The sequence below is a fragment of the Trichomycterus rosablanca genome, chromosome 4 (assembly GCF_030014385.1).
Source record: "Trichomycterus rosablanca isolate fTriRos1 chromosome 4, fTriRos1.hap1, whole genome shotgun sequence".
Classification (NCBI taxonomy): Eukaryota; Metazoa; Chordata; class Actinopteri; order Siluriformes; family Trichomycteridae; genus Trichomycterus; species Trichomycterus rosablanca.
Window position 1 is genome coordinate 30,432,066 of NC_085991.1, and position 27,914 is coordinate 30,459,979.

Here is a 27,914-nt window from a genome sequence, read left to right on the forward strand (position 1 = left end):
TACATTTTCATAGGGAGACTTCATAGGGAGGTTATGTGTATAATGGGTAACAAATAACACAAATATAAGCTACAAAAAGTATTAACTTCATTTCACTTCAATTGATCTGTGAGTACTAGGTCCTCAAATTGTCCATATGCGAGTGGGAACCATTTTTCATTAAAAACAAGCCATATCGGCAGTGCTATTAAGGAGTGTGGCTTCCACCATAAGTCTTTCATTTGTTTGAAAGAATGAACTATTGATCATGCTTCTCTAACAGTACTGACACTGGCTTATCTACGATTAAAAAACATGAGGAAAGCAAAGTCAAGCCAGGAGATGAAATTACTCCAAATGAGAAATGAATGAAGAAATAAAAGAAAATAAATGATTTACAAAATTATCAAATGTCACACTGGTTAAGAGAATGAGGGTGCAGTCAAATTGAAATCCAGTTGTTTAAGTTAAATGAAAAGCTACAATAAAATGCATTTTCCATTTGTGATTATACCACAACGATTCTATATTGTATAATCAATACAATACACTGAGACGACGCGGTGGCGAGGGTAGCACTGTTGCCTCAAAGCAAGAAATGCCTGGGTTTGATTTCCAGGCTGGGCGGCCAGAATCCTTTCTGTTCATAGTTTGGATGTTCTTCCTGTGTGTGGGTGTGTGGGTGTGTGGGTGCCCTGTGTGTGTGCCCTGTGATTGACTGGTGACCTGTCTGGGGTATATCTTGCCTTTTACTCAGATGCACCGCTGCACTGACCAAGAAAAAGCAGTGGTAAAACAGCCATTGAATGAATGAATAAAACATTTCCAAGATGCAAGGAAAAAATAAATTTTGTTTGTATCATAATTAAGCACGTTATAATACCTACAACAAGATCATGAACAATCAAAGTGTTATGCCATGAAATACAAGTAAAAAGGTGAAGTACAATTTGCAACCTTTTTTGCAGTGGGAAAGAAGACGAGATCAGATATAGAATAGGACTTCTCCGCCAGAGAAGGGCATCACCAGATATACAAAATTCTCACCCACAGCTTTTGTTCACATAGTACAGTGTATCACGAAAGTGAGTACACCCCTCACATTTTTGCAAATATTTTATTATATCTTTTCATGGGACAACACTATAGACATGAAACTTGGATATAACTTAGAGTAGTCAGTGTACAGCTTGTATAGCAGTGTAGATTTACTGTCTTCTGAAAATAACTCAACACACAGCCATTAATGTCTAAATGGCTGGCAACATAAGTGAGTACACCCCACAGTGAACATGTCCAAATTGTGCCCAAAGTGTCAATATTTTGTGTGACCACCATTATTATCCAGCACTGCCTTAACCCTCCTGGGCATGGAATTCACCAGAGCTGCACAGGTTGCTACTGGAATCCTCTTCCACTCCTCCATGATGACATCACGGAGCTGGTGGATGTTAGACACCTTGAACTCCTCCACCTTCCACTTGAGGATGCGCCACAGGTGCTCAATTGGGTTTAGTCCATCACCTTTACCTTCAGCTTCCTCAGCAAGGCAGTTGTCATCTTGGAGGTTGTGTTTGGGGTCGTTATCCTGTTGGAAAACTGCCATGAGGCCCAGTTTTCGAAGGGAGGGGATCATGCTCTATTTCAGAATGTCACAGTACGTGTTGGAATTCATGTTTCCCTCAATGAACTGCAGCTCCCCAGTGCCAGCAACACTCATGCAGCCCAAGACCATGATGCTACCACCACCATGCTTGACTGTAGGCAAAATACAGTTGTCTTGGTACTTCTCACCAGGGCGCCGCCACACATGCTGGACACCATCTGAGCCAAACAAGTTTATCTTGGTCTCGTCAGACCACAGGGCATTCCAGTAATCCATGTTCTTGGACTGCTTGTCTTCAGCAAACTGTTTGCGGGCTTTCTTGTGCGTCAGCTTCCTTCTGGGATGACGACCATGCAGACCGAGTTGATGCAGTGTGCGGCGTATGGTCTGAGCACTGACAGGCTGACCTCCCACGTCTTCAACCTCTGCAGCAATGCTGGCAGCACTCATATGTCTATTTTTTAAAGCCAACCTCTGGATATGACGCCGAACACGTGGACTCAACTTCTTTGGTCGACCCTGGTGAAGCCTGTTCCGAGTGGAACCTGTCCTGGAAAACCGCTGTATGACCTTGGCCACCATGCTGTAGCTCAGTTTCAGGGTGTTAGCAATCTTCTTATAGCCCAGGCCATCTTTGTGGAGAGCAACAATTCTATTTCTCACATCCTCAGAGAGTTCTTTGCCATGAGGTGCCATGTTGAATATCCAGTGGCCAGTATGAGAGAATTGTACCCAAAACACCAAATTTAACAGCCCTGCTCCCCATTTACACCTGGGACCTTGACACATGACACTAGGGAGGGACAACGACACATTTGGGCACAATTTGGACATGTTCACTGTGGGGTGTACTCACTTATGTTGCCAGCTATTTAGACATTAATGGCTGTGTGTTGAGTTATTTTCAGAAGACAGTAAATCTACACTGCTATACAAGCTGTACACTGACTACTCTAAGTTATATCCAAGTTTCATGTCTATAGTGTTGTCCCATGAAAAGATATAATGAAATATTTGCAAAAATGTGAGGGGTGTACTCACTTTTGTGATACACTGTATGTCAATTCTTATCTAAGCTGCAGTGGAGCTTAGACGCTAGTTCTCCTGGTGATCAGTGCAGAAATTTTGTTATGAATTTTTCCCCACAGGTGTGTCAGAGAGCTTGATTCAGTATCACCTAATTATACAGACTTCACAAAGACCAAAAAGCTTGTTTATGCCAGTTCAGATCCAGTGAGGATCAGTGTGACCAATACTGGGGCAACAATGAGACCCAGTAGGAGGTTTGATTAAAGTCAGAGTGTTGGCAATTGCATTTTAAAGGTCAAAAAGCAGAGAAGTTGGGATACACAGTGAGCCAAACAGAGACAGACAGGGATAGTTTGATACATATTTAGCTTATAACTGACTTGCACATTATACAGACTGACTTGTAACACTATTCCATCATCATTCTAATGATTAATGGCTAATGGCAGTTGCCTGAAAACTAGAAATGACCACTTGATGGAAAATGATAAACCGTGAAAAAGGTTGGTAAAAGGTATTAATGCTGACATATTGTTTAATGTTTAAAATGTGATATTAATCTAGATTCCAGTTACTTACAATTACAATTAATTAATTACAATTTTTAATACAAAAAAATTATTCATACCTTAACTAATAAAAAAAATTAAATATAGTAAAAAAGTATCTAAACAAAGCAACCTTTCCATAACCTAGTGCTTAATATTTGTCCTTATTTTGTAACACCAATACAAAAGTTGGAAAGTGCCTTTTAATTCAGAAAGAAAAACAATCATCCCTCAAACCAAAACAAGCCTTGCTGCTTTGCTTCACTGCCAGGAACAGCAAGGGCACAATGCCTGTCAAATGGACTGTAACATTCCAGGCGTTTCCAGTGTAAGCAGTAATTATTTTCTCTCCTGTGTTTTTTACAGCCTGTGAATTTCTTCCACCCCCAATTAGCAAATGAGGTTCAGCTTTTCTCATATTCTTTTATCTGGTGGGGATTGGACCAGAAACATCTTCTGTTAAACAGAACTGTTTTTAACATGGAGTTCAGAAGATACTTTGGAAGATTAAGTGTGTTTATAATTCTGAATGCAGTTAATACCTCGATGGTAGAGGAGAATCTCACTAAAGATTTCGAGAACAAGGATATAAACAAAGCCATTTTGGAGTTGCTTCACATTAATAAGCTGTCAGTGCTTCAGCAAACAAAGCCACATCCATATATGATGCAGGTTTACCTATTACTAAATATGCAGGATACAAGGCAGAGAAGTGATGCAGATGTAACTTTGGTGCAAAGTTTCCGCAGTGTACAAGGTAAGATACACTCTCCAGGAAAATCTCTACTCTTGAACAAATTAAGTAAATTTTGTTATGTTTTTTTTATTTTCCTATTGCTAAACACAATATATCCACACTATCCAGAATGCAAGGAAAAGTCTTTAAAATACTTTATCTAGTATACTGTATCTAAGTGCATAGTTAGGTCTAACAGATATTTAGGTTAACAGAAACAATAAATTCGTTCTAATCAAAACCATTCATTACATGTAAAGTCATTTAATTTACACTAACTTAATTCGTAATTTTTAGAAAATACTTTGTAGCAAAGTATATTTACAGGAATCTAGACCTGGACCCCCAAGGAGCAATGGGTGAATGTAAAAGAAAACTTACTGAAACACTAAAAAAAACAGTTCATTATTTTCTGTGCCACACATATCAGTAACATTAAAGTCTTAATGAATTCACAAAAACCACAACAGCAGAAAAACATAATACAAAAATAGCAAAATGTTGAAGATGTAAGAATTGATTTATAATTATGGCAGCAGATCAGATCATTCACTGTTCCATGGTAGTCAAGATGGCTACAAGATGAATATGAAGGAAAAAACACAGAAATAGTGCATCAGCACCACACACCACCTTCCAATCAGGCAGGTGTTAATGGTGAAAAAATCTAAACGGATTAAATATATCAGCATGCAACACCAACATCACATTGGGCAAAGTATGTATGTAACGTATGTGATGTCATTTCTTTTTCCAGTATCAATCAAAACAGCACCAGCAACAAAGCATGACTTTGTAAAACTTGCTCGTACAGATGAAGCAGTTCGCGCCCCCTTCAGGAACATTAAGATTTGAATCAATGCATGGGCTGTAGTTAGCACTCACTGTAGGTGTAAAAGTAGATACTAGTGCTATTTTCATTTTAATGTGTCTTTATCTTCATCTAGTTTTTCATCAGTGAACAGTTTTTGCTCACAGGATGCTGTTGTTGTTTTTTTATAATTTGTCCTTCCCAGCAGTGGCATTAAGGTGTTTCAAAATCCAAACAACACTGCTGCATCTGCTACAACTAAACTAGTACAGCACATATTTCCACCATCCAAATAATTTCTAGTCAGTGGTGGTCCTATGGGGTCTCTTTTGATTGATAAATGGGGTACAGCGCAACAGATGGATGCATATGCACGTCCACAAATTTCATCTGTATGGTAGGTGTAGCTTAGAAAATAATCAATGTTTATGGCAAATAGGTGTACTTAATGAAATGCTTAGTAAATATAAGTAACTGTTCCTACATTGTTATTCAAATGATTTTAGATGTAGTTCACACCCCAAAGTTGCAGAATAGTTAGTTTTAAATGAAAACAGACAAACTGATGTTGAAAACTGCTACTTTCATTTGAGCAAAATAAAAATAGTTGAATATCTTTGAGGTTCCTCTCTTGGTACTCATGATGCTGCTTCCAATAAAATGTACCAAACTTTGCAAATACTTATTGAAAAAATTTGTTTTTATTTATATTGATGGGTGCATTTTTAAATCTATTACCTAGGCACAAAATACAACATACCTGGGTGGATCTGGTTCAAAATATCACATCTAAGACCTTCAATGACTGCAGCTGAGCTGATCCTTCTAAGAAAAACCCTATATCCTGAACCCCTGACCATAACTGTGACTGTGCATAGCATTTTACATATAGCAGGGAATTTAAGCATCAGTGGCTCCCTCACTGAACAACAGCTCACCATGAACCAGCCTCCTCCATCAGGTTATGATGTCTTCAATGTAACAGCAGCTCTTTCTCAGCGCCTCCATGGGACACAAATTCTGGGCTTCCAACTGCGCTTTAAGGATGAAAATGGCAGCTTGGTGCTTCATGAGGCTTTGACACAAAGCCTGTACTGCTTAAATGGCAGTTCCCTTAGTCAGCCATTGCTTGTGGCCTACAGAGACCAACCAGTCAAGCATCAGAGCTTTAAGCACAGACAGAGGCAGTATCGCAGGGACAAGCAGCAGAAGCCAAGACAGCAAAGGAGTGTGGTTGAAACAACATGCAAGCTTTCTGAACATCACATTAACATTCATAACACTGAACTGAGTCAATGGATACTGCAGCCAACATCATTTAACATAAGTTTTTGCAGGTATGAATATTTGTTTTTAGTTTTGTTTACTAATCCATAAATATATTTCCATTAATGTGAAAGAGCTATGCCTATTTTGTAGGGGTGTGTGCATGCAGAAACAGGCAAAGTTTTCAGTGGCAGAGGAGACACCACAAATAAAGAGCACTAAAAACAATGTGTTTGAAAGGTATTTCTACAGTTTATTTTCAGGTTTATATCGTTTGCTTGTTTAAAATACAGCAGTTTCAGTCTACTTGATAAATGTTTTTAACCTTTTTTTTTTTTTTAGTTCAAACTGCGTACCGGAGTTGCTGTCCTCTGTAACAGTGATGTACCGAAGTGACACAGATGACATCTTTATAAAAGAGTTAAAAGAAATCAGAGCTGAGAAATGTCTTTGCCAACCAAAGAACAAATATTAGTATAAAAATTAAAACTCATACCCAGTTCACCACAAACGAGTGTAAGCTATAATGCATTTTATTGTCAAATTAACATGACATTGTTTCCTATTATTAAAATGAGTATCTTAAAAGTTTCTAAAGGTTACTTGACTGATTCCAATTGTCAATTTTGAGAAATCAGTGCAACTTTTTGTTTTCATACTTTAACCAATGTCATTTATCTGGCAACCCATTACATCCAAATGAAATGCATTGGTACTGATAACTGGAAACTGGGATCCCCTAAGGTAAGGACTACTGAACTGAAGTCTGTTGGTATATTTTAACAGGAGATTGAAATCCATCTGTGTTATGACTTGACACTAAGATCCATCTAGGAAACAGGAGATTAGTTAACATTTATCGTAGTAACATTTAAAGACTAAGATCATTCACTTTAATTAGTGCAGTGGCTAGACACTGAAAACCATTGAGTTATAATTCATTAATCCATCTTCAGGAACCACCAATTCATCACATCACCAAGGGCAATCTAGCTTAGTGCTCTGGAAACCAGAGTACCAAGACAGAACCCATGCTGACACTGGGAATACATGCTCGATTCCTCATAGACAGTAACTGGAGGCAAAGTTCGAATCCTGGTCTTAGGAAGCCTGAAGCTGTATGGTGAACAATGTACCACTGTGCCACTCAGGGTTATAACTGAACACTAAAATATTTTGGGATAGTGACTGCAGACTAAAATTTAATTAGGGAAATGGCTTAGGGCTGGTATTAGGTGGAATTATGACTATCTACTGTAATTTTAAGGGTTATGGGTTACGGCATACAGAGATCTTTTAAAGACTCATTACACCAACACTGAGATCTATCAAGATTATGACTGAAGACTCCAGCAATTGCACCAGTGAATCCAGTCATTCCCTGATGGAACACTAAGTCTTCGGTCAGTACCAAGATTGCTGCTGCCTTATGACAAAAAGAAGGCTTACTTTTTACTTACGTTTCCTTTTAAAGCTTTTGCCATGGCTTTTTCAGAACCTTGATCTAAACCTAAATAAAATTATGTGGTCTAAGCTGAGGTGCAGAGTTCCCAAGAGAGTCGGAGTAGTCCAACAATCTCATCAATCAATTTTATAAGAGAATTTATTGCTGTTATGCTGGCAAAGGGAGACTACACAAAGCACTACGTTTGCGGCATTTAGCGGACGCTTTTATCCAAAGCGACTTACAATTATGACTGAACATGATTTGAGCAACTGAGGGTTAAGGGCCTTGCTCAGGGTGATGAGGCTTGAACCGGCAACCTTTGTCCAGTGCCTTAATCACTGAGATACTGCAGCCCTAAATGTACTAAATGTATAAATGGCAGTAATCATGAGCAATGCATAGAAGCTGGAAAACAAAACAGTGAATAAACTTTAAACTAGAAATTTAAAGTCAAGTAGGGATGTTTTGATAATGTAATCAAAATTCAGATAAGTTTTAGCACCTAGAGGCATAAACTATTTGTCCCAAGTCCCTAAAATGACAAAAAAAAATACCAGTGTTTTACTTTCAAGCCCTTTCAAAAACCTGTACAATCAGTGAGAGCTAATTGTACATACACTACATAGATTAAAATATGCATTTATTCATTATTTCTTCTTAACTCTTCAACTTGGACCGGGTTGCGGCAGAACCAGCAGCACCCATAAACACTGAGGTGGTTAAAATCTGTTAAAGGTGTTTAATTTTTGAGCCTTCGGTGAGTCTTTCAGGTACAGTTAACAGTGACAGGGCTGTTGTCTCCCTCTGCTGGAGGCTTTATGTTATTACATCAAATTATAGCGTGTGACGCGTCCAGTGCGTCGTCTCACAATAGCAGTCCTGGATTGGTTAAGACCTCAGTCCATCAACATCATGTATGGCAGCGCACACTGTGCAGACGAGTGAGCTGAGGGTTATTGTAGCAGCTACAGAAGCCCGGTTCGGTAGTGTTTTGTTGTTGTTTTTTAATCACTGTCCTCTACGCAGATGCTTTCTGTTTAAAAAAATTTCCTGTTTTGCATATTTTATAGGCTTACTTCAGATGCCAAGAGGACAATGTCTTACATTATGTCTAATATAATTTGACACTGACAGTGAGAGTCGCTTTGATTTCTGCAAAGTGCGACATTAGTAGTCCAGCCTAACCTGTTACTGTTGTTTTATTTTATTTTTGTGGTTAATAGCGTGAAAGAAGCGCATGTGGAAGAACAATGTTGTCCAGGGAACATTACACGGAATATGAAGTCAGCTGCTGCATCAAATACTTAATATTTGGATTTAACATAATATTTTGGGTAAGAGCAAATTTCCCTTTTATTGAAGTTCCTAAATACATAGAAACAATAAATAATTGTATTTGTGAAAGAAGTGTAGGAGAACTTTAGCTTAATGCATCTAGTTAGTAAAGCCAACAGAAGACTGTCCCAGTCTGATCAGAGAAGTCTATTATTGTAACAGCATTACCTGACTTAAGTTGGTCCATAAAATAGTAGGGATGGATGGGGGAGAAGTTGACCTTTCATAATTAATACTTGGACCCATCCCAATGCGGGACAGTGGTAGCCTAGTGGGTAGAGCTTTGGGCTATCAACCGGAAGATTGTGGGTTCAAATCCAGCCACTGTTGGGTCCTTGAGCAAGTCCCTTCACCCTGTCTGCTCCAGGGGCGCTGTATGATGGCTGACCCTGCGCTCTGACCCCAGCTTCCAAACAAGCTGGGATATGCGAAGAAAGAATTTCATTGTACTGTACACCTGTATATGTATATATGACAAATAAAGTATATCTTCTGAAACAGGTAAAAACAACAAAATAAAATACATGACCAGTAATGTGAGTGAAGGCAGGGAGGCGAGATGAGAAACGGTATGGTCCACAAATAAAAAATGTCACAAATACAGTGCCTTGCAAAAGTATTCAGCCCCCTTGAACTTTTCAACCTTTTGCCACATTTCAGGCTTCAAACATAACGATATGAAATTGTAATTTTTTGTGAAGAATCAACAACAAGCGGGACACAATCGTGAAGTGGAACGAAATTTATTGGATATTTTAAACTTTTTTTAGAAATAAAAAACTGAAAAGTGGGGCGTGCAATATTATTCAGCCCCCTTGCGTTAATACTTTGTAGCGCCACCTTTTGCTGCGATTACAGCTGCAAGTCACTTGGGGTATGTCTCTATCAGTTTTGCACATCGAGAGACAGAAATTTTTGCCCATTCTTCCTTGCAAAACAGCTCGAGCTCAGTGAGGTTGGATGGAGAGCGTTTGTGAACAGCAGTTTTCAGTTCTTTCCACAGATTCTCGATGGGATTCAGGTCTGGACTTTGACTTGGCCATTCTAACACCTGGATACGTTTATTTGTGAACCATTCCATTGTAGATTTTGCTTTATGTTTTGGATCATTGTCTTGTTGGAAGATAAATCTCCGTCCCAGTCTCAGGTCTTTTGCAGACTGCAACAGGTTTTCTTCCAGAATGGTCCTGTATTTGGCTCCATCCATCTTCCCATCAATTTTAACCATCTTCCCTGTCCCTGCTGAAGAAAAGCAGGCCCAAACCATGATGCTGCCACCACCATGTTTGACAGTGGGGATGGTGTGTTCAGGGTGATGAGCTGATGAGCTTTTACGCCAAACATAACGTTTTGCATTGTGGCCAAAAAGTTCGATTTTGGTTTCATCTGACCAGATCACCTTCTTCCACATGTTTGGTGTGTCTCCCAGGTGACTTTTTATAGATATCTTTGAGAAATGGCTTTCTTCTTGCCACTCTTCCATAAAGGCCAGATTTGTGCAGTGTACGACTGATTGTGTCCTATGGACAGAGTCTCCCACCTCAGCTGTAGATCTCTGCAGTTCATTCAGAGTGATCATGGGCCTCTTGGCTGCATCTCTGATCAGTCTTCTCCTTGTTTGAGCTGAAAGTTTAGAGGGACGGCCGGGTCTTGGTAGATTTGCAGTGGTCTGATACTCCTTCCATTTCAATATGATCGCTTGCACAGTGCTCCTTGAGATGTTTAAAGCTTGGGAAATCTTTTTGTATCCAAATCCGGCTTTAAACTTCTCCACAACAGTATCTCGGACCTGCCTGGTGTGTTCCTTCGTCTTCATGATGCTCTCTGCGCTTTAAACAGAACTCTGAGACTGTCACAGAGCAGGTGCATTTATACGGAGACTTGATTACACACAGGTGGATTCTATTTATCACCATCAGTCATTTAGGTCAACATTGGATCATTCAGAGATCCTCACTGAACTTCTGGAGTGAGTTTGCTGCACTGAAAGTAAAGGGGCTGAATAATATTGCACGCCCCACTTTTTAGTTTTTTATTTCTAAAAAAAGTTTAAAATATCCAATAAATTTCGTTCCACTTCACGATTGTGTCCCACTTGTTGTTGATTCTTCACAAAAAATTACAATTTCATATCGTTATGTTTGAAGCCTGAAATGTGGCAAAAGGTTGAAAAGTTCAAGGGGGCTGAATACTTTTGCAAGGCACTGTAATAGGTATCACCAGCATAGTGTTTGAGCTGTATCACAGTTATGCAGCGTTCACTGTACCGTCTTTAGAATTATGTGCTTCCCTAACGCTATTGTTAAATAGTACACATCTGTGATAGCAGCGTTTAAATATAAATACATGTTGCCTGCGAGTAACACTATCAGCACAAGTTCAGTGCCAGTGAGTAAGTTACCTATGTGTTCTTGTGAGCCTGAAGATAAACCTATACAAGGTCGTTCATTTAAAGCCTTTTTAAACAGCATTGTTCAGATCAGGGTCGGGGTGGGTTTGGCGTCATCCTAAAACACTAGGCGCAAGATTTATCAGTTCACAAGTTTAATGTCAAACACAGTCCTGTACAATTTTGTATCTCCAGTTAACCTGACTGCATGTTTTTGGACTGTGGGAGGAAACCGGGATGCAATCCCCACACAGAAAGTACCTGGACCGCCCCACCTGGGGATTGAACCCAGGACCTTCTTGCTGTGAGGCGACATTGCTACTCACTGAGCCACCATGCCTTGAAAGGAAACCAAACTTTCATTGAATTATTATTTGGGCATAGGGAGAACACATCAAACTCATCACAGTGACTGGAGTCAAATATTAAAACCAGGTCTCCAGGACTCTTGATATGTGGCACCCACTCTACCAGCTGCTCCACCATGCTGTCTTGGATGTTTTCAAGAAGAACATTTAATGAATTGAATTAGTGCATATCATCAGATTTATTTTCATATTAAGTGTTCTTTAAATATACTTGCCGCTGATTAACAGTCAAGCAAAGCCCAAAAGTTTACAGTTTTACATATGTTTTTAATATTTTTATTACATTTTTAACTTTACAGTCTATTTAATCTTGTTGCAAAGATGTACAGTGTATCACAAAAGTGAGTACATCCCTCACATTTCTGCAAATATTTCATTATATCTTTTCATGGGACAACACTATAGACATGAAACTTGGATATAACTTAGAGTAGTCAGTGTACAGCTTGTATAGCAGTGTAGATTTACTGTCTTCTGAAAATAACTCAACACACAGCCATTAATGTCTAAATAGCTGGCAACATAAGTGAGTACACCCCACAGTGAACATGTCCAAATTGTGCCCAAATGTGTCGTTGTCCCTCCCTGGTGTCATGTGTCAAGGTCCCAGGTGTAAATGGGGAGCAGGGCTGTTAAATTTGGTGTTTTGGGTACAATTCTCTCATACTGGCCACTGGATATTCAACATGGCACCTCATGGCAAAGAACTCTCTGAGGATGTGAGAAATAGAATTGTTGCTCTCCACAAAGATGGCCTGGGCTATAAGAAGATTGCTAACACCCTGAAACTGAGCTACAGCATGGTGGCCAAGGTCATACATCGGTTTTCCAGGACAGGTTCCACTCGGAACAGGCTTCGCCAGGGTCGACCAAAGAAGTTGAGTCCACGTGTTCGGCGTCATATCCAGAGGTTGGCTATAAAAAATAGACACATGAGTGCTGCCAGCATTGCTGCAGAGGTTGAAGATGTGGGAGGTCAGCCTGTCAGTGCTCAGACCATACGCCGCACACTGCATCAACTCGGTCTGCATGGTCGTCATCCCAGAAGGAAGCTGACGCACAAGAAAGCCTGCAAACAGTTTGCTGAAGACAAGCAGTCCAAGAACATGGATTACTGGAATGCCCTGTGGTCTGACGAGACCAAGATAAACTTGTTTGGCTCAGATGGTGTCCAGCATGTGTGGTGGCGCCCTGTTGAGAAGTACCAAGACAACTGTATCTTGCCTACAGTCAAGCATGGTGGTGGTAGCATCATGGTCTTGGGCTGCATGAGTGTTGCTGGCACTGGGGAGCTGCAGGTCATTGAGGGAAACATGAATTCCAACATGTACTGTGACATTCTGAAACAGAGCATGATCCCCTCCCTTCGAAAACTGGGCCTCATGGCAGTTTTCCAACAGGATAATGACTCCAAACACAACCTCCAAGATGACAACTGCCTTGCTGAGGAAGCTGAAGGTAAAGGTGATGGACTAAACCCAATTGAGCACCTGTGGCGCATCCTCAAGTGGAAGGTGGAGGAGTTCAAGGTGTCTAACATCCACCAGCTCCGTGATGTCATCATGGAGTGGAAGAGGATTCCAGTAGCAACCTGTGCAGCTCTGGTGAATTCCATGCCCAGGAGGGTTAAGGCAGTGCTGGATAATAATGGTGGTCACACAAAATATTGACACTTTGGGCACAATTTGGACATGTTCACTGTGGGGTGTACTCACTTATGTTGCCAGCCATTTAGACATTAATGGCTGTGTGTTGAGTTATTTTCAGAAGACAGTAAATCTACACTGCTATACAAGTTGTACACTGACTACTCTAAGTTATATCCAAGTTTCATGTCTATAGTGTTGTCCCATGAAAAGATATAATGAAATATTTGCAGAAATGTGAGCGGTGTACTCACTTTTGTGATACACTGTATGTAACTTATAATTGTATCTATACTCTATATTTACACAAACACATTTAAATTTACAAGTGGAAATTTACATCCACAATTTCTTACACATCCCATTTTTACAGCCAACCTGACCCTTTCTGCTAAAGCCAATCATCACCTTGGCTCTAAACATATTTATGCAATACTTGGTTCATTTATCAATTAATTTAGCATTTTTTTAAAGAACATGCTATTTTACTACTATATTTGGCAGCATTGTAAAAAAAAAAAGAAAAAGGACCCTTTTATTATTCCTCTAAAAATATTTAAGCTTGAAAAATCAATAGGACCCTCCAATAAAAAATCCTGTTGTATTTTAATGTAAATATTTGAAATATTTAAAGTTCTTTAAATATGTCAAAATAATGTATAATATACAATGTAATACAAAAAACATAAAAAAATATAATAAAAAAAAGAAATTAAATAAGCACATGTATTACAAAGACAAAGATTGCCTATTATCCACAAAAAAAACTGGTTTGTGAAAACTGTGCATCAAGAAATTCTGCTTAAAAATTTATTTATAGAGCGATGTTTAGCTTGCTTCCTATAGTACGTCACAATTAATACACACTATTAGTAGCAGTCTGTTAGACTAAGTGCAGTGTCAAGACGGAGGGTTATTTATTAGCGCAGGCTAAGCACTTAACCACAGAGCACAGTTATTCCTATACAATGCAGAAAACCTGGTCTCATTAATAATGTGACTTAAATGAAGATGTAATTTATTTATAGTCTAACTTTATAAGACACTGGCATTTTATTTTTATTGCTTTATGCTATACAAAATTCTTTTATCATTGCTTGGTGTAATGATGTGCTGATTTATGTTTGTGATTGTTCAGTTATTCTAAATAAATGCATATCTGATCTCTTTGCGCCAGACAGATCCTTCATCACTGATGTTTTATCATTTAGATTTCTTAAGTGTATACATTTATTTACTCCACACTGATGGATCCACCTGGATTTGGCATGTTTTCTCAGTCAGTGTATAGCTGATCCTGCTGAACTGCTAATTCCTCTGTTCTTGAAAATGTGCAGTACCCTACTATCATGATGTGCTTAGTCAACACTCAGAGGTGAAAGGGCCAGAATACATCTTAGTCTGCTACTTCTTGAGGAAGAGGTACTAGAGTGAGGGAAAATGTTTGTTTAATGTGATATAACCATCAAAGTGATCACAATTATATAATCTTAAGGAATATGTATATGTTTTGTTTACTTTTATTGCAAAGAAAATAAATAGGTTATTTCAAACAACAAATTTACAGTCAATGCAACGGAAGCTACTGAAGCTCTTAAATTAACCAGAGCTGTTAACTGTGAAACATAGTGTAAAAAGTTATCTGGGGAAAATTCCTGCCTTGAATACAAGCCTATATGTTCCATTAGTTGTATAAAGTGTCTTCAAAACAAATGGGGACATTCATGGTTGGTCTTTAAACTAAATGTCAAGCTGCACCAGCTTCTTCCTTCAGCTAAGAGCAGTTCTTTGTTTTCTGCATGACAGAGCTTGGTAACACAATGCAGGGCTTTCTGAGGCAGTTGAGTCAGAGAGGACATGAGGACATTTTTACTACAGATTCATTTTTGATATTTTCAGAAAAGTAGGGTAAACAATGTGTTTCCTAATCAAACATGATACAAGAACAGTTGATAGTAATAGTAAATGTCAATAGTAAAAGTCAATATAGGTTTCAAAAGTTATTGTGAATATTGTTATTGCTACTCTTCAAAAATGCATAAATGAATATACAGTGTATCACAAAAGTGAGTACACCCCTCACATTTCTGCAAATATTTCATTATATCTTTTCATGGGACAACACTATAGACATGAAACTTGGATATAACTTAGAGTAGTCAGTGTACAGCTTGTATAGCAGTGTAGATTTACTGTCTTCTGAAAATAACTCAACACACAGCCATTAATGTCTAAATAGCTGCAACATAAGTGAGTACACCCCACAGTGAACATGTCCAAATTGTGCCCAAAGTGTCAATATTTTGTGTGACCACCATTATTATCCAGCACTGCCTTAACCCTCCTGGGCATGGAATTCACCAGAGCTGCACAGGTTGCTACTGGAATCCTCTTCCACTCCTCCATGATGACATCACGGAGCTGGTGGATGTTAGACACCTTGAACTCCTCCACCTTCCACTTGACGATGCGCCACAGGTGCTCAATTGGGTTTAGTCCATCACCTTTACCTTCAGCTTCCTCAGCAAGGCAGTTGTCATCTTGGAGGTTGTGTTTGGGGTCGTTATCCTGTTGGAAAACTGCCATGAGGCCCAGTTTTCGAAGGGAGGGGATCATGCTCTGTTTCAGAATGTCACAGTACATGTTGGAATTCATGTTTCCCTCAATGAACTGCAGCTCCCCAGTGCAAGCAACACTCATGCAGCCCAAGACCATGATGCTACCACCACCATGCTTGACTGTAGGCAAGATACAGTTGTCTTGGTACTTCCCACCAGGGCGCCGCCACACATGCTGGACACCATCTGAGCCAAACAAGTTTATCTTGGTCTCGTCAGACCACAGGGCATTCCAGTAATCCATGTTCTTGGACTGCTTGTCTTCAGCAAACTGTTTGCTGGCTTTCTTGTGCGTCAGCTTCCTTCTGGGATGACGACCATGCAGACCGAGTTGATGCAGTGTGCGGCGTATGGTCTGAGCACTGACAGGCTGACCTCCCACGTCTTCAACCTCTGCAGCAATGCTGGCAGCACTCATGTGTCTATTTTTTAAAGCCAACCTCTGGATATGACGCCGAACACGTGGACTCAACTTCTTTGGTCGACCCTGGTGAAGCCTGTTCCGAGTGGAACCTGTCCTGTAAAACCGCTGTATGACCTTGGCCACCATGCTGTAGCTCAGTTTCAGGGTGTTAGCAATCTTCTTATAGCCCAGGCCATCTTTGTGGAGAGCAACAATTCTATTTCTCACATCCTCAGAGAGTTCTTTGCCATGAGGTGCCATGTTGAATATCCAGTGGCCAGTATGAGAGAATTGTACCCAAAACACCAAATTTAACAGCCCTGCTCCCCATTTACACCTGGGACCTTGACACATGACACCAGGGAGGGACAACGACACATTTGGGCACAATTTGGACATGTTCACTGTGGGGTGTACTCACTTATGTTGCAGCTATTTAGACATTAATGGCTGTGTGTTGAGTTATTTTCAGAAGACAGTAAATCTACACTGCTATACAAGTTGTACACTGACTACTCTAAGTTATATCCAAGTTTCATTTCTATAGTGTTGTCCCATGAAAAGATATAATGAAATATTTGCAGAAATGTGAGGGGTGTACTCACTTTTGTGATACACTGTATGCTTTACTATGATAGTTTTATCTAATGCAAATAAGAAGTAGCAATATTAACTAGAGATGTGCATTTCCTGCAGAAAATCCGGATGGGCGTGGCAGGTGGGTTTGAATCCCCATGCTGTATCTGAGTCGGGGTGTCATCAGTGAGCTTTTACGATTTAGAGTTGGAACGGCGTTGATATCTCGAACTTTCACAAAATGAATGGAAGTGAATAGAGCCGAAAAACGGGCGTGGCAGGTGGGCATGGGTTTGAATCCCCATGCTGTACCCATGTCGGGGTGTCATCAGTGGGCTTTTACGATTTAGAGTTGGAACGGCGTTGATATCTCGAACTTTCACAAAATGAATGGAAGTGAATAGAGCCGAAAAACGGGCGTGGCAGGTGGGCATGGGTTTGAATCCCCATGCTGTACCCATGTCGGGGTGTCATCAGTGGGCTTTACGATTTAGAGTTGGAACGGCGTTGATATCTCGAATTTTAGAAAAATGAATGGAAGTGAATGGGATATAAAAACGGGCGTGGCAGGTGGACATGGGTTCGAATCCCCATGCTGTACCCAAGTCAAGGTTACATCAGTGGGCTTTATGATTTAGAGTTGGAACGGCGTTGATATCTCGAACTTTCAAAAAATGAATGGAAGTGAATGGGACCAAAAAGCGGGCGTGGCAGGTGGGCATGGGTTCGAATCCTCATGCTGTATTCAATTCGGGGTGTCATCAGTGGGCTTTACGGTTTAGAGTTGGAACGGCGTTGATATCTCGAACTTTCAAAAAATTAATGAAAGTGAATGGGACCAAAAAACGGGCGTGGCAGGTGGGCGTGGGTTCGAAGCTTCATGCTGTATCCGAGTCGGGGTTACATCAGTGGCCTTTACGATTTAGAGTTGGAACGGCGTTGATATCTCGAACTTTCAAAAAATGAATGGAAGTGAATGGGACCAAAAAACGGGCGTGGCAGGTGGGCGTGGGTTCGAAGCCCCATGCTGTACCTGAGTCGGGGTTACATCAGTGGCCTTTACGATTTAGAGTTGGAACGGCGTTGATATCTCGAACTTTCAAAAAATGAATGGAAGTGAATGGGGACAAAAAACGGGCGTGGCAGTTGGGCATGGGTTCGAATCCCCATGCTGTATGTGAGTGGGGGTTACATCAGTGGGAAGTGAGCATATCTAAATGCTGTGTAGAAGAGCTGCAGTGTGTGTGGGGGGGGGGTGAATACTTTATCTTTATCTGATTCCTAGCTCTCGATTGAGCTGAAGGTCGGTATAGGAAATTCCCATTCAAAAAAATGAATGGAAGTCAATGGGACCATTGATGTCAATAACGAGCCGGACGATTTAGAGTTGGAACGGCGTCGATATCTCAATTTTTCAAAAATGAATGGAAGTCAATGGGACCAAAAAACGCTACAAAAGCAGGCGTGGCGGGCGAACGGGTGGGCGGATCAAAAAGCTGTATACAAGCAATAGAACACGAGAGGTCGTGTGTTATCGCGAATAACATCACGGCTGTGATTCGGTCGCAGGCACAAGGCGAAGGCGAACACCTCAAGTGTTCTATTGCTTTTATACAACAGTTTTTACAAAATAAAGAAAGAAAATAAATAAAAAAAGCCCTGAATTTCATATTAAATATAATAATAATAATAATAATACATTTGATTTATATAGCGCTTTTCAAGATACTCAAAGACGCTTTACATAAGACAAATAATCAAAACAAATACGTACATACACCATACAAATCATAGTACAAAATCAAAAATAGTACATCAACATCAAGAATAATTAAGATAAAAACAAAGAGAGCAGCATAAGACAGTTCATTAAAAATTAGCTAAATTATGAGAGAACAACAAATATAGAACAATTTCTTAAAATTAGACAGAAACAGGACAGATTCACATGCAATCAGGAAACTGAAAACTTTACAAGTTTTAGGATCTAGGACTTCACATTTATGTCGTGATCTAAGTATAAAAACTATTAAAAAGAATAGCAAAAATAAAAGCATTTATTTCGTGTTGTTACAAGTTAAATGCCATTTTGAATAGATGAGTTTTGAGAAGTGACTTGAATTTGGACAGGTCAGGACAATCTCGTAGGTGTTTGGGGAGAGCATTCCATAAAGATGGAGCAGCTATGGAAAAGGCCCTGTCACCCCAGGTTCGGTGCTTGGTCCTAGAGGGTATGGACAGTAGGTTAGCCTCAGAAGAGCGAAATATGCTTTAATATTGACAATACCTTCCGCCAAAAAGTAGTTCCACAACGCATATAAAGTTTAACACTACAAAGCAGACATCCCAAGTTGCAAAAGCTCATTTCAGGGAGGTAAGAACAACAAGAAGAAGAAAAAGGCGAGAACCTCCGAAGGGAAAAAAAGAAATAAAAAACCTCTCACACACACCAAAGGATTATGGATGATAACAGAACTCTTATGAGCTGCTAACTGGACTATTAAGCTAACTGTTCGCGTCACAAACACATTAATGTTCCCTACATAGTGCACTAGATTGTGTATCAGATCACGGATTTATGTTCCCTACGTAGTGCACTAGATAGTGAATTAGACAATTGGTTATGTTCCCTACACAGTGCGCTAGATTGTATATCAGATAACGGATCTAAAACGCGATCGGGAAAAAAGGCTGTGTCGCCTGCGTGCGCGTTTGTGTGCACCTTCTACACTTAAACACAAAAAACACACACCATGTCATTACCACATTAGCATACCCACAAAGTTAATCTTTATGGTAAGTGTAGGTTATGAAATAATTAATAAATGTATGTACCACATACAGTAGGTGTAACTAATACATTGCTCATTGAGTGTATAGAGGAAATGTAAAACACTTTTTTTTTTTGCTTTAGTGTCAGGATCGAGTCTTTATTTTTTAGGATATATTTGGTCTTTGTATAATTATATAGCTTACTGAGCATGCTGATTAAACCCAATTCATTAGTGGGAATTAAGTGTGGTGATTAGCAAAACCTCTTTCTCTTTTTCAGTTGCTAGGGGTGGCCATCCTGGGCATTGGACTTTGGGCATGGAGTGAGAAGGTAAGACAAAGTCAAAAACATTTGCTAAATTATTTGTTAAAGTGGTTCAAAAGCTGTTAAAAATGGATCCATTTATGAATATAATGAAATTGCACAGAATGCTCAGGTGGTAAAAATTAAAAAGCACATTATTTAAATAGCACAAATAGATGTGTATTTCTATAGATAACTGCAATCAGCAAAAGCCTTATTAAAACAACTATGCTTATTCATTTTTTTAAATCTTATTTATGTTTATTCAGCTTCCTATTTTTTTTAGATGTTAACTTACATTTGTTGATGCAACGATAAACAGGATTTTTGGACAGCGGTTTGTCAAAGTGACCCATGTGGTAATATGCATCACAGAAGCAGGTTTTTTATGCAGCACTGTTGAAAAGATTAAGGTCACAGGCATTTTGTGATGTTTTCGGACTCACCTTTTACACACAATGATTCTTGTAGTTTTTTGATGATATCATGCTTTGAGTGGGGTAAAATATTAAACATTCTTGCAGTTGTTGTTTAATTAATGTTGTTTTGAAATGTTATTTTAATGCTAGCATACCTGTTGGCTGCTTGCTTACATTATCTACTTCAGATTGTGGTCATTATGATATATAAGGTGTTTTTGTGAGAGAAAATATTAAATTAACCATGATTATCTGATAATAATTGGATAATAAATGTAAATTAAGCCATCCAATAACAAACTGGTTTTCACTTGTGTCTAATTTAGACTAATGCAATTTTATCTCCCCCTTTCTATTACTGCCAGGGTGTACTTTCAAACATCTCCTCCATCACTGACCTGGGTGGACTTGACCCGGTGTGGCTGTTTGTGATGGTGGGTGGGATAATGTTTATCCTGGGATTTGCTGGTTGCATTGGAGCTCTGAGAGAGAACACCATTCTGCTCAAATTTGTGAGTCTATTATATTAGTATACTTAATAACCAGGTGTGTAGTGTGTGTAAGGACGCATCAAAAAGATTCTCATTTTGTGCCAAGTCAATATTTGATATAGTACAGTTATAACAGTTTAAAAAAAAGTATACAATCGTTACAATTTACAATTAACTGATAGCCAATCAGTCATTATGCAATCATTGCTGTCAGTTGAAAAGGTGGAGCTGTGGGTTTCACAAATTGTTGTGTGAAATCAGATTTCTAATTTGACACCCTCAGTGCCCATGCACCAGTTTATCACAGCATGTGACCTAAAAACAATTTCTGCACACCTGTCATCATATGTATCCCCTCTCAGGACAGCATGCTTCAAGTCTAAAGTTTGGTGTAAAGGTGTTATCGTCACATATTAATGCCCAACCTTACAAATGCTCTTTTCACTAAATGGGCAGAAATTCCGACAGACACTTTCCAAACTCTTATGAAAAGCCTTCCTTAATAAGTATAGAGTGTTAAGGAGGGAACCCATGTTAAATCATATTCCCAATACAGAGGAATATGTGTAGGATGTTATTAATAACAATAGAATAAAAAAATAATATACTGGTGTTTTGCTGTGTTTTATTTCATGTTATTTTTATTAAAGTTGTCAAAATCAGTTAAACATTTGGCAAAAAGTGGAACACTAATATTATTCAGACAAATAGCAATGAAATCTTATGTGCCATTGTTTGTTTTTCCATCCTAGTTCTCTGTGTTTCTGGGAATTATTTTTTTCCTGGAACTTACAGTGGGAGTTCTTGCCTTTGTCTTTAAGGACTGGATTAGAGACCAGGTCCAATTCTTTATCAACAACAACATCAGAGCTTACAGAGATGACATTGATCTGCAGAATCTTATTGACTTCACTCAGGATTATGTAAGTGGGAAAGAACTGTTTGTCTGCTTGTTATACACAGATATTTTAGAACATGTTTAAGTTTCAGTAAAAACAAAGTAAATAAAAATTGTCCAGTAAATTATGTAAATGTGATGTCACTGTAAGCCTGTTTTACTCTTAAAACCTGCTGTTGTTGCTGTATATTCAGCTTTACCACATTCACAGTTGTAGCCTTCAAACTGTATGTTTTTTTTCTATAGCTAAATACACAAATAAAGGCCGCTTAGGTGGTGCAGCAGTAAAACACACTATCACGCCAGAGCTGACTCGTCGGTTCGAAACTCAGCTCTGCCATCTGGCTGGGCTGGGAAGCTACAGGAACAATTGGCTGTTGTACATACAGGGTGGGAATTCATATAGGGACCTCATAACTGATGCAATTACGACCTCTGCTGGCTGATTGATGGCGTCTGCACAGAGTCAAGGGAAATGCGTTGATCAGGGTGTGGCTGTCTGTACACAAAGCTGATCTGCGTGTGAACTCACCTCGTGCAGGTAAAAAAAGTGCAGTCAGCTACTGCACACGTGTCGGAGGGGGCTCGCTCTCTTCAATCAGCAGTGGAGATGAGCATCGGTAGAGAGGAAGCATAATGCAATCGGGTAATTGGATGCAACTAGATTGGGAGGAAAATTGGGAAAAATGCATAAAAAAATACACAAATAAATTGCATCAGTCTAAATTAGACTTTGATAATGGTCCGCATTAATACTTTAGTCCTTTTCAGTAAATAATGTGTCTGACTGAGCTTAAGAGGAAGAACAAGATGATGAAAAATAAAGATATGATACAAAGGATAGCAGAAAGATAGCAGAAAGAAACTGTCAAGTTTACACACCACAAAGGCCTCATCACATGTTATTGTTATTAACGTTAATTATTTAACAAAATAATTAACATTTAATAACAATTTAGAAGTTTAGCCACGGTGGGGCTGGTTTCTGAGCCAATGTGCACAAAAACAGCAAAAACATTGCTAACAACTGGCCAGCTTGTACACCACCAGAGAGCTCACATAAAAATATTCAAAATTATAATAAAAATATGAGCTAATTCTAAATCAATTGATTGCTGTTACCTCAACTTTAATATAGCTTACTGAACCAGATTTTCAGGAATACCAGACAGTGAGCTGCTGACGCCAGTCTGTTCCAAATCAGCTTAAGCAGATGTTTCTTATCAGAGAAGTCATAGAATAAAAACAGGAAATGACTGACAAAATTTGTTAAATGTTTTTTGGCATTGTTGAAATATGAGGACACTGTAACCACTATTTAGATGCAGACTAAAACTGAAGTGTAAGACATTTACTTAAAAAATGGGACAGAAACAAAGTGCTGTTTGATGCCTTTTTATCTATTGCTCTTTAAAGTTGGCTCATGCTAAAATTTACTAAGTAGCAAAGCCCTACTCCTGTGTGTGAAGGGGTAGATGTGCGAAAAAGAACCCATGAGCTAGTATAATAGTGGATTAGGTATTTTTAAAGTACTACAAGGTACATCTAAACTGATACAGGATTATGAAAAATGTCTCTGCTTTGATGTTTGCTTATATGATTTTTTTACTTTAATAAATTGTTATAAATTACGACTGTGTGAGATTTCAGATGACAGATGTAAGAACCAAAAAATACTAATGTGTGTTATCATCTCTTCTCCACAGTGGCATTGTTGTGGGGCATTTAAGGCTGATGATTGGAACCTCAATGTCTACTTTAACTGCACAGAAACCAATCCTAGCCGAGAGAAGTGTGGCGTTCCCTTCTCCTGCTGCACCAATAAATCTGCGGTAAGACAGAGACAGAAAAAAAGAGCATTGTTTAATAGGTTTGACTTGAGAACATGATCATTATTTTGAAGGCAAAATGCATATGCCTGCACTGGCGATAATAAGGTAATATGTGATTCTCCTTTAATTTGCACTTAAACTCACCTGTGTCAGGTAACAAGTGCTAGAAATATAGAAATCCCTCTTGCAACCAGAGTTCTGATGTAAGTCCAGATCTTAATCCTGTCGAACACCTGTAGAGAGATCTCAAAAGAGCAACTGGGAAAAGACATCCTTCAAATCTGAGAGACTTGAAGCAGTTGACAAGAGAGCGGTCCAAAATTCCAGTAGAGATGTGTGAGAAAGTCATTCATGGATACAAATAGAGATTGATTTCAGTTATTTTTCCACAGGGTGTGCTGCCAAATATTAAGTTGAGGATGCCACTAATGTTGTCCAGTCCATCTGGAGTTTTATGTGGAACAATATCAGATATAATTTTTTTTAGTTGTTCCAATGCAAACATAAAAAATAAACATGTGAATACCAAAGCATTTGTAATTGCCACAATTTTTTGAAATTGAGAGGTGCCAATATTTTTGGCCATGGCTGCATTTCTTGATTAAAGTCCTCTGTGTTTTTATTCTGTCAGGCTAAAATATACGGTGTAAATATGTCTAGGGTTAACAGGACTTTTTTCTTTGCATTTGGGCCTCCAATACACAAGAAAAGAGATTTTTTTACCTTTTTTTTTTGTGCATTTTCTCCCAATTTCCCTTCCAATCTAGTCATATCCAATTACCCGATTGCATAACGCTTCCTTTCTAGATTGTTGATCTTCACCCTGGTTGAGACCGAGACTAACACCCCCCCCCCCCATCCGATACGTGTGCAGTAGCCTGCTACATCTTTTCACCTGCACAAGGTGAGTTCATATGCAGATCAGCTTTGTGTACAGAGAGCCACACCCTGATCAGCATTATCCCTCGTCTCTGTGCAGGCGCCATCAATCAGCCATCAGTTACGGTGTCCCATCCGGCACCCCACCTGAACAACAGCCAATCGTTGTTCATGTAGGCACCCAGCCTGCCGGATGGCAGAGCTGAGTTTCGAACCGACAAGTTTGAAATGTCAGCTCTGGTGTGCTAGTGTGTTTTACCGCTTTACGAAAAGAGATTTATTAAAAAAAACATCAATTACCCTGGTTCTTGTACAGAGGGGGTCAAAACAAAAGCAAAATTACTTATATTTTTCATTTTTCTCAAATGTAAAAGTGTTTTTCATGATAAGGGATATGCTAGATAGAAACATTTTCATTAATGTTTGTACAGACATCTTTTTGAAAAAGTTTGTGGTGTAAACTCATTAATTCATTAATTCATTTTTACCACCACTTTATCCAGGTCAGGGTTGCAGTGGGTCTGGTTTATTCTGCTTTTATTTTCTGTTTTAAAGAATGATTTCAGCAGAATTTATTATTTGTAATGCATTTACTGTTATTTAGGTGGATGTCATCAACAGACAGTGTGGATATGACGTCCGGGCTAAAGAGGTATGTTTAACATCATACAGCAATACTCTAAATTACATGTAGTACACAAACGTGTGGACATGATATTAAAATAGTAGTTTAGACTGTTTCATTTGCACAATCTGCATGGATCAGAAATCCAGTTTGTCATATTAAAATAATCAAGGGCCAGTTTTACTGAAACAATATTCAGCAATTAATCAATATATATGTGTATTTTTTCTAGGAAATGGATCAAATTCATTACATAAATGTCAGTGGCTGTGTTCCTGAGTTCGAGAAGTGGTTACAGAACAATCTGACAATAGTGGCAGGTATATTTATAGGAGTTGCACTGCTTCAGGTGAGGATCAGTGTCTTTTATTTATTTAATAAAAATACTTCTGCTATAAAAATACTACAATTGTTTGACTTTTTATTTGGCAGATATTTGGAATTTGTCTGGCCCAAAAATTAGTAAAGGAAATAGAAGCAGTGCAGGCTAGCTGGTAAGAGACCCTTTTTAAGCATATCAAGCTCTACAGTATCCAGCTTCATACTATCAATGCTCTGTATGTGCCCACTGACCCTGTACCCTTAATACAGTAGCTGAGCAACAAAAAGTCCTTTGTGTACTTGTCAACTCAGTAAGGCATCAACTATCTGTTTTGTCATTCATAAGTATATTCATAGGGGATTTTAGGCAAGCATGGGATTTCAGGGTAATTCAAACAAACGGTGGCTCGTCAAACTGACAGTAAAAATACTTAAAATCTAAATATGCTTTTTTCAAAATGTATTTTTAAGGTTCTGCTTTATAACATCATTATTCAGCACCGAGTTTCTGAACTGGCTCTTTTTTTTCTACATATGTTAGAGACTTATTTCATTTATAACAAAAACACATGATTATTTAACTGTTTAATAACTTTCTTTAATAACATAATGAATGATTAGCAGTTTATTCAGGCCGACCAGCTTCTCCTGATTGCACCAATGCATTAGGGTTCAAGAGTGTGGGACACAATACCAGGTATAATGGGCTGCAAAGGGTCCATGAATAACAGCTTAAGGACCCCTGGTTTAAGGAAATAAAATATAGACTTATGTTCAAACTTAAATTATTTAGCCATATACCAAACAAGATATTGTCCAAAAAAACCTGGACTTAGACAGTGGCATGTTTTATTAACTTTATTTTGCCAGGTTTACATAGTTTTTGATACACTGCTATCTATAAACTAAGACTGCACTGTGCCCATCATACCTGCACTATATTAACATTACAACTGAACATTTTATTGGCCAAAACATCTACCAAAAAGAGCAAAAAAGGCTTGCTGCTTGCTAATTAGGTTCAGCCAGCCTAATTTGGTGATGCAGACAGTGACAAACAACATGTCTGATTTATTTTCATATCCCTCTTTTTTGTACAGTTTGTTCACATGAAGTGACCATTGATGTTTCCTCATGACTGATGACTTCCAAAGGTAATGAACTGAACTAAACATAGAGAGATAGAAATTCTTTTTTGCTGTCATTCTTATGTGCAAGTCAACTGCATTCTCCTAAAAATGACTTATTTTCATCATCCAGAGTTAACCAAAGTTCATGTAAATATAAATTACAATCTGGTGTTTCGACACTTGACAAGTATAGTCTCTCACATTAATCTCTGTTTTTTAAACAGGACTACTCCAGTCTAACAGTGCCAGCAGAGGAACTCTATGTGCCAAGTTCATTGGGTCATGTGTGCATTAATGTATCTGGCACCAATTTTTTCAGGTGTTCCAGAGTATTTTACTCACAGAACACTGGTGTAAGAAATGTAGACATGCATGTTAATGTTCATATTTTTGCTTTCCTAATTAACACGGTTTTCCAGCAGATTGATAGATGTATCCATGGCTACAGAGAAAGTGAAGTTATTAAAAAAGCATTGATCTAGTAGACAGCGCTGTATCAGTGATTGTGCATATACTGCTGATTTTTATTTGTTTATTTATCTTTTCAAGCCCTGTGTCACTATGTTTAACACTTAAAATTCTACTGGTTATGCTCTGTTGCAAAAGCTCTTTAATCATTCTGTATTAAAGCTCAGAATTGTTAGTGAACCCCTGACAACAGAAAATAGTACCATGACAGTACTGTCAAACTTGATGAACTAACCTGAAATCTGTCATGTAAAAGAATATTGAATAACAGGCTATATACAGTTATAACTGGAAATAAGGACATTGGTTCTGGGACACAGTTATATGAATTGACAAATCACAACTGGAACTGTTTTGCCATATGGATCAGTGATTTAACTGGCGTGAGAAAGGCGCGACCTACGACCAGAGGAATGCTGTCCCCATGGTCAAGCATGGAGTTGGGTCACTGATGATTTGAGGATGTTGTTTCTGCTTACAGTTTTACAAAACTTACAGTTTTGACCTTGTTACTGGCGTTATGGATTTACAGAAATACCAAGCCATTTTAAAGTGTAATGTTGTGCCTTCTGTGGTGAAATTGAACCTTGGTGATAATTGATGACTTTCCAGCAAGACAATGAACCCGAGCACACTTCCAAGTAACCCAAAGCTTGGTTAAGGAATCAGTCCTGGAATATCCTGGAGTGGTCTTCTCAGTCTTTTCTCAAAGAAAAACGAAAGCAGCTGCAGCATGAAAGCCATCAAACCGAAATGAGCTGGAAGCTTTGCACAGTAGCTTTTAAACACAATTTAAATATTATTCAGCACACATGATACACTATATGGCCAAAAGTATTTGGACACCTGATCATGAGCTTGTCAGACATCACTATTCATAAAATTTTTTTATTATAACAGTGACCTCTCTGTGATTTTTATAACTATTACAGCCACATTTCTGAGAACGCTTCTCACAAGATTGTAAGTATGTCTGTGGTAACTATGTCTGTGGCAGTTTGTGCACATTCAGGCAAAA

At 38.7% G+C, this 27,914-nt stretch overlaps 2 protein-coding genes across 5 annotated transcripts; both read left to right on the plus strand.

Moving 5' to 3' along the window:
- Window positions 1–3,642: 3,642 nt before the first annotated feature.
- LOC134311912 (bone morphogenetic protein 2) lies at window positions 3,643–6,450 on the plus strand. The gene is made up of 4 exons (XM_062993560.1): window positions 3,643–3,919; window positions 5,452–6,046; window positions 6,129–6,215; window positions 6,318–6,450. The coding sequence occupies exons 1-4, from the start codon at window positions 3,643–3,645 to the stop codon at window positions 6,448–6,450; spliced, it is 1,092 nt and encodes a 363-aa protein (XP_062849630.1).
- Window positions 6,451–8,350: 1,900 nt separating this feature from the next.
- Window positions 8,351–27,793, plus strand: tspan5a (tetraspanin 5a). Of its 4 annotated transcripts, none has more exons than XM_062994151.1 (11): window positions 8,351–8,405; window positions 8,646–8,756; window positions 19,810–19,860; window positions 20,618–20,764; window positions 21,496–21,666; window positions 23,348–23,473; window positions 24,957–25,004; window positions 25,210–25,326; window positions 25,410–25,471; window positions 26,399–26,452; window positions 26,653–27,793. In XM_062994151.1, the coding sequence occupies exons 2-10, from the start codon at window positions 8,673–8,675 to the stop codon at window positions 26,409–26,411; spliced, it is 819 nt and encodes a 272-aa protein (XP_062850221.1). In that variant the 5' UTR covers window positions 8,351–8,405; window positions 8,646–8,672; the 3' UTR covers window positions 26,412–26,452; window positions 26,653–27,793. The 4 variants fall into 4 exon arrangements, with proteins under 4 accessions (XP_062850221.1, XP_062850225.1, XP_062850224.1 ...); XM_062994155.1 differs by having other exon boundaries at window positions 21,565–21,666; XM_062994153.1 differs by lacking the exon at window positions 8,351–8,405 and having other exon boundaries at window positions 8,498–8,756.
- The last annotated feature ends 121 nt before the right edge of the window (window positions 27,794–27,914 follow it).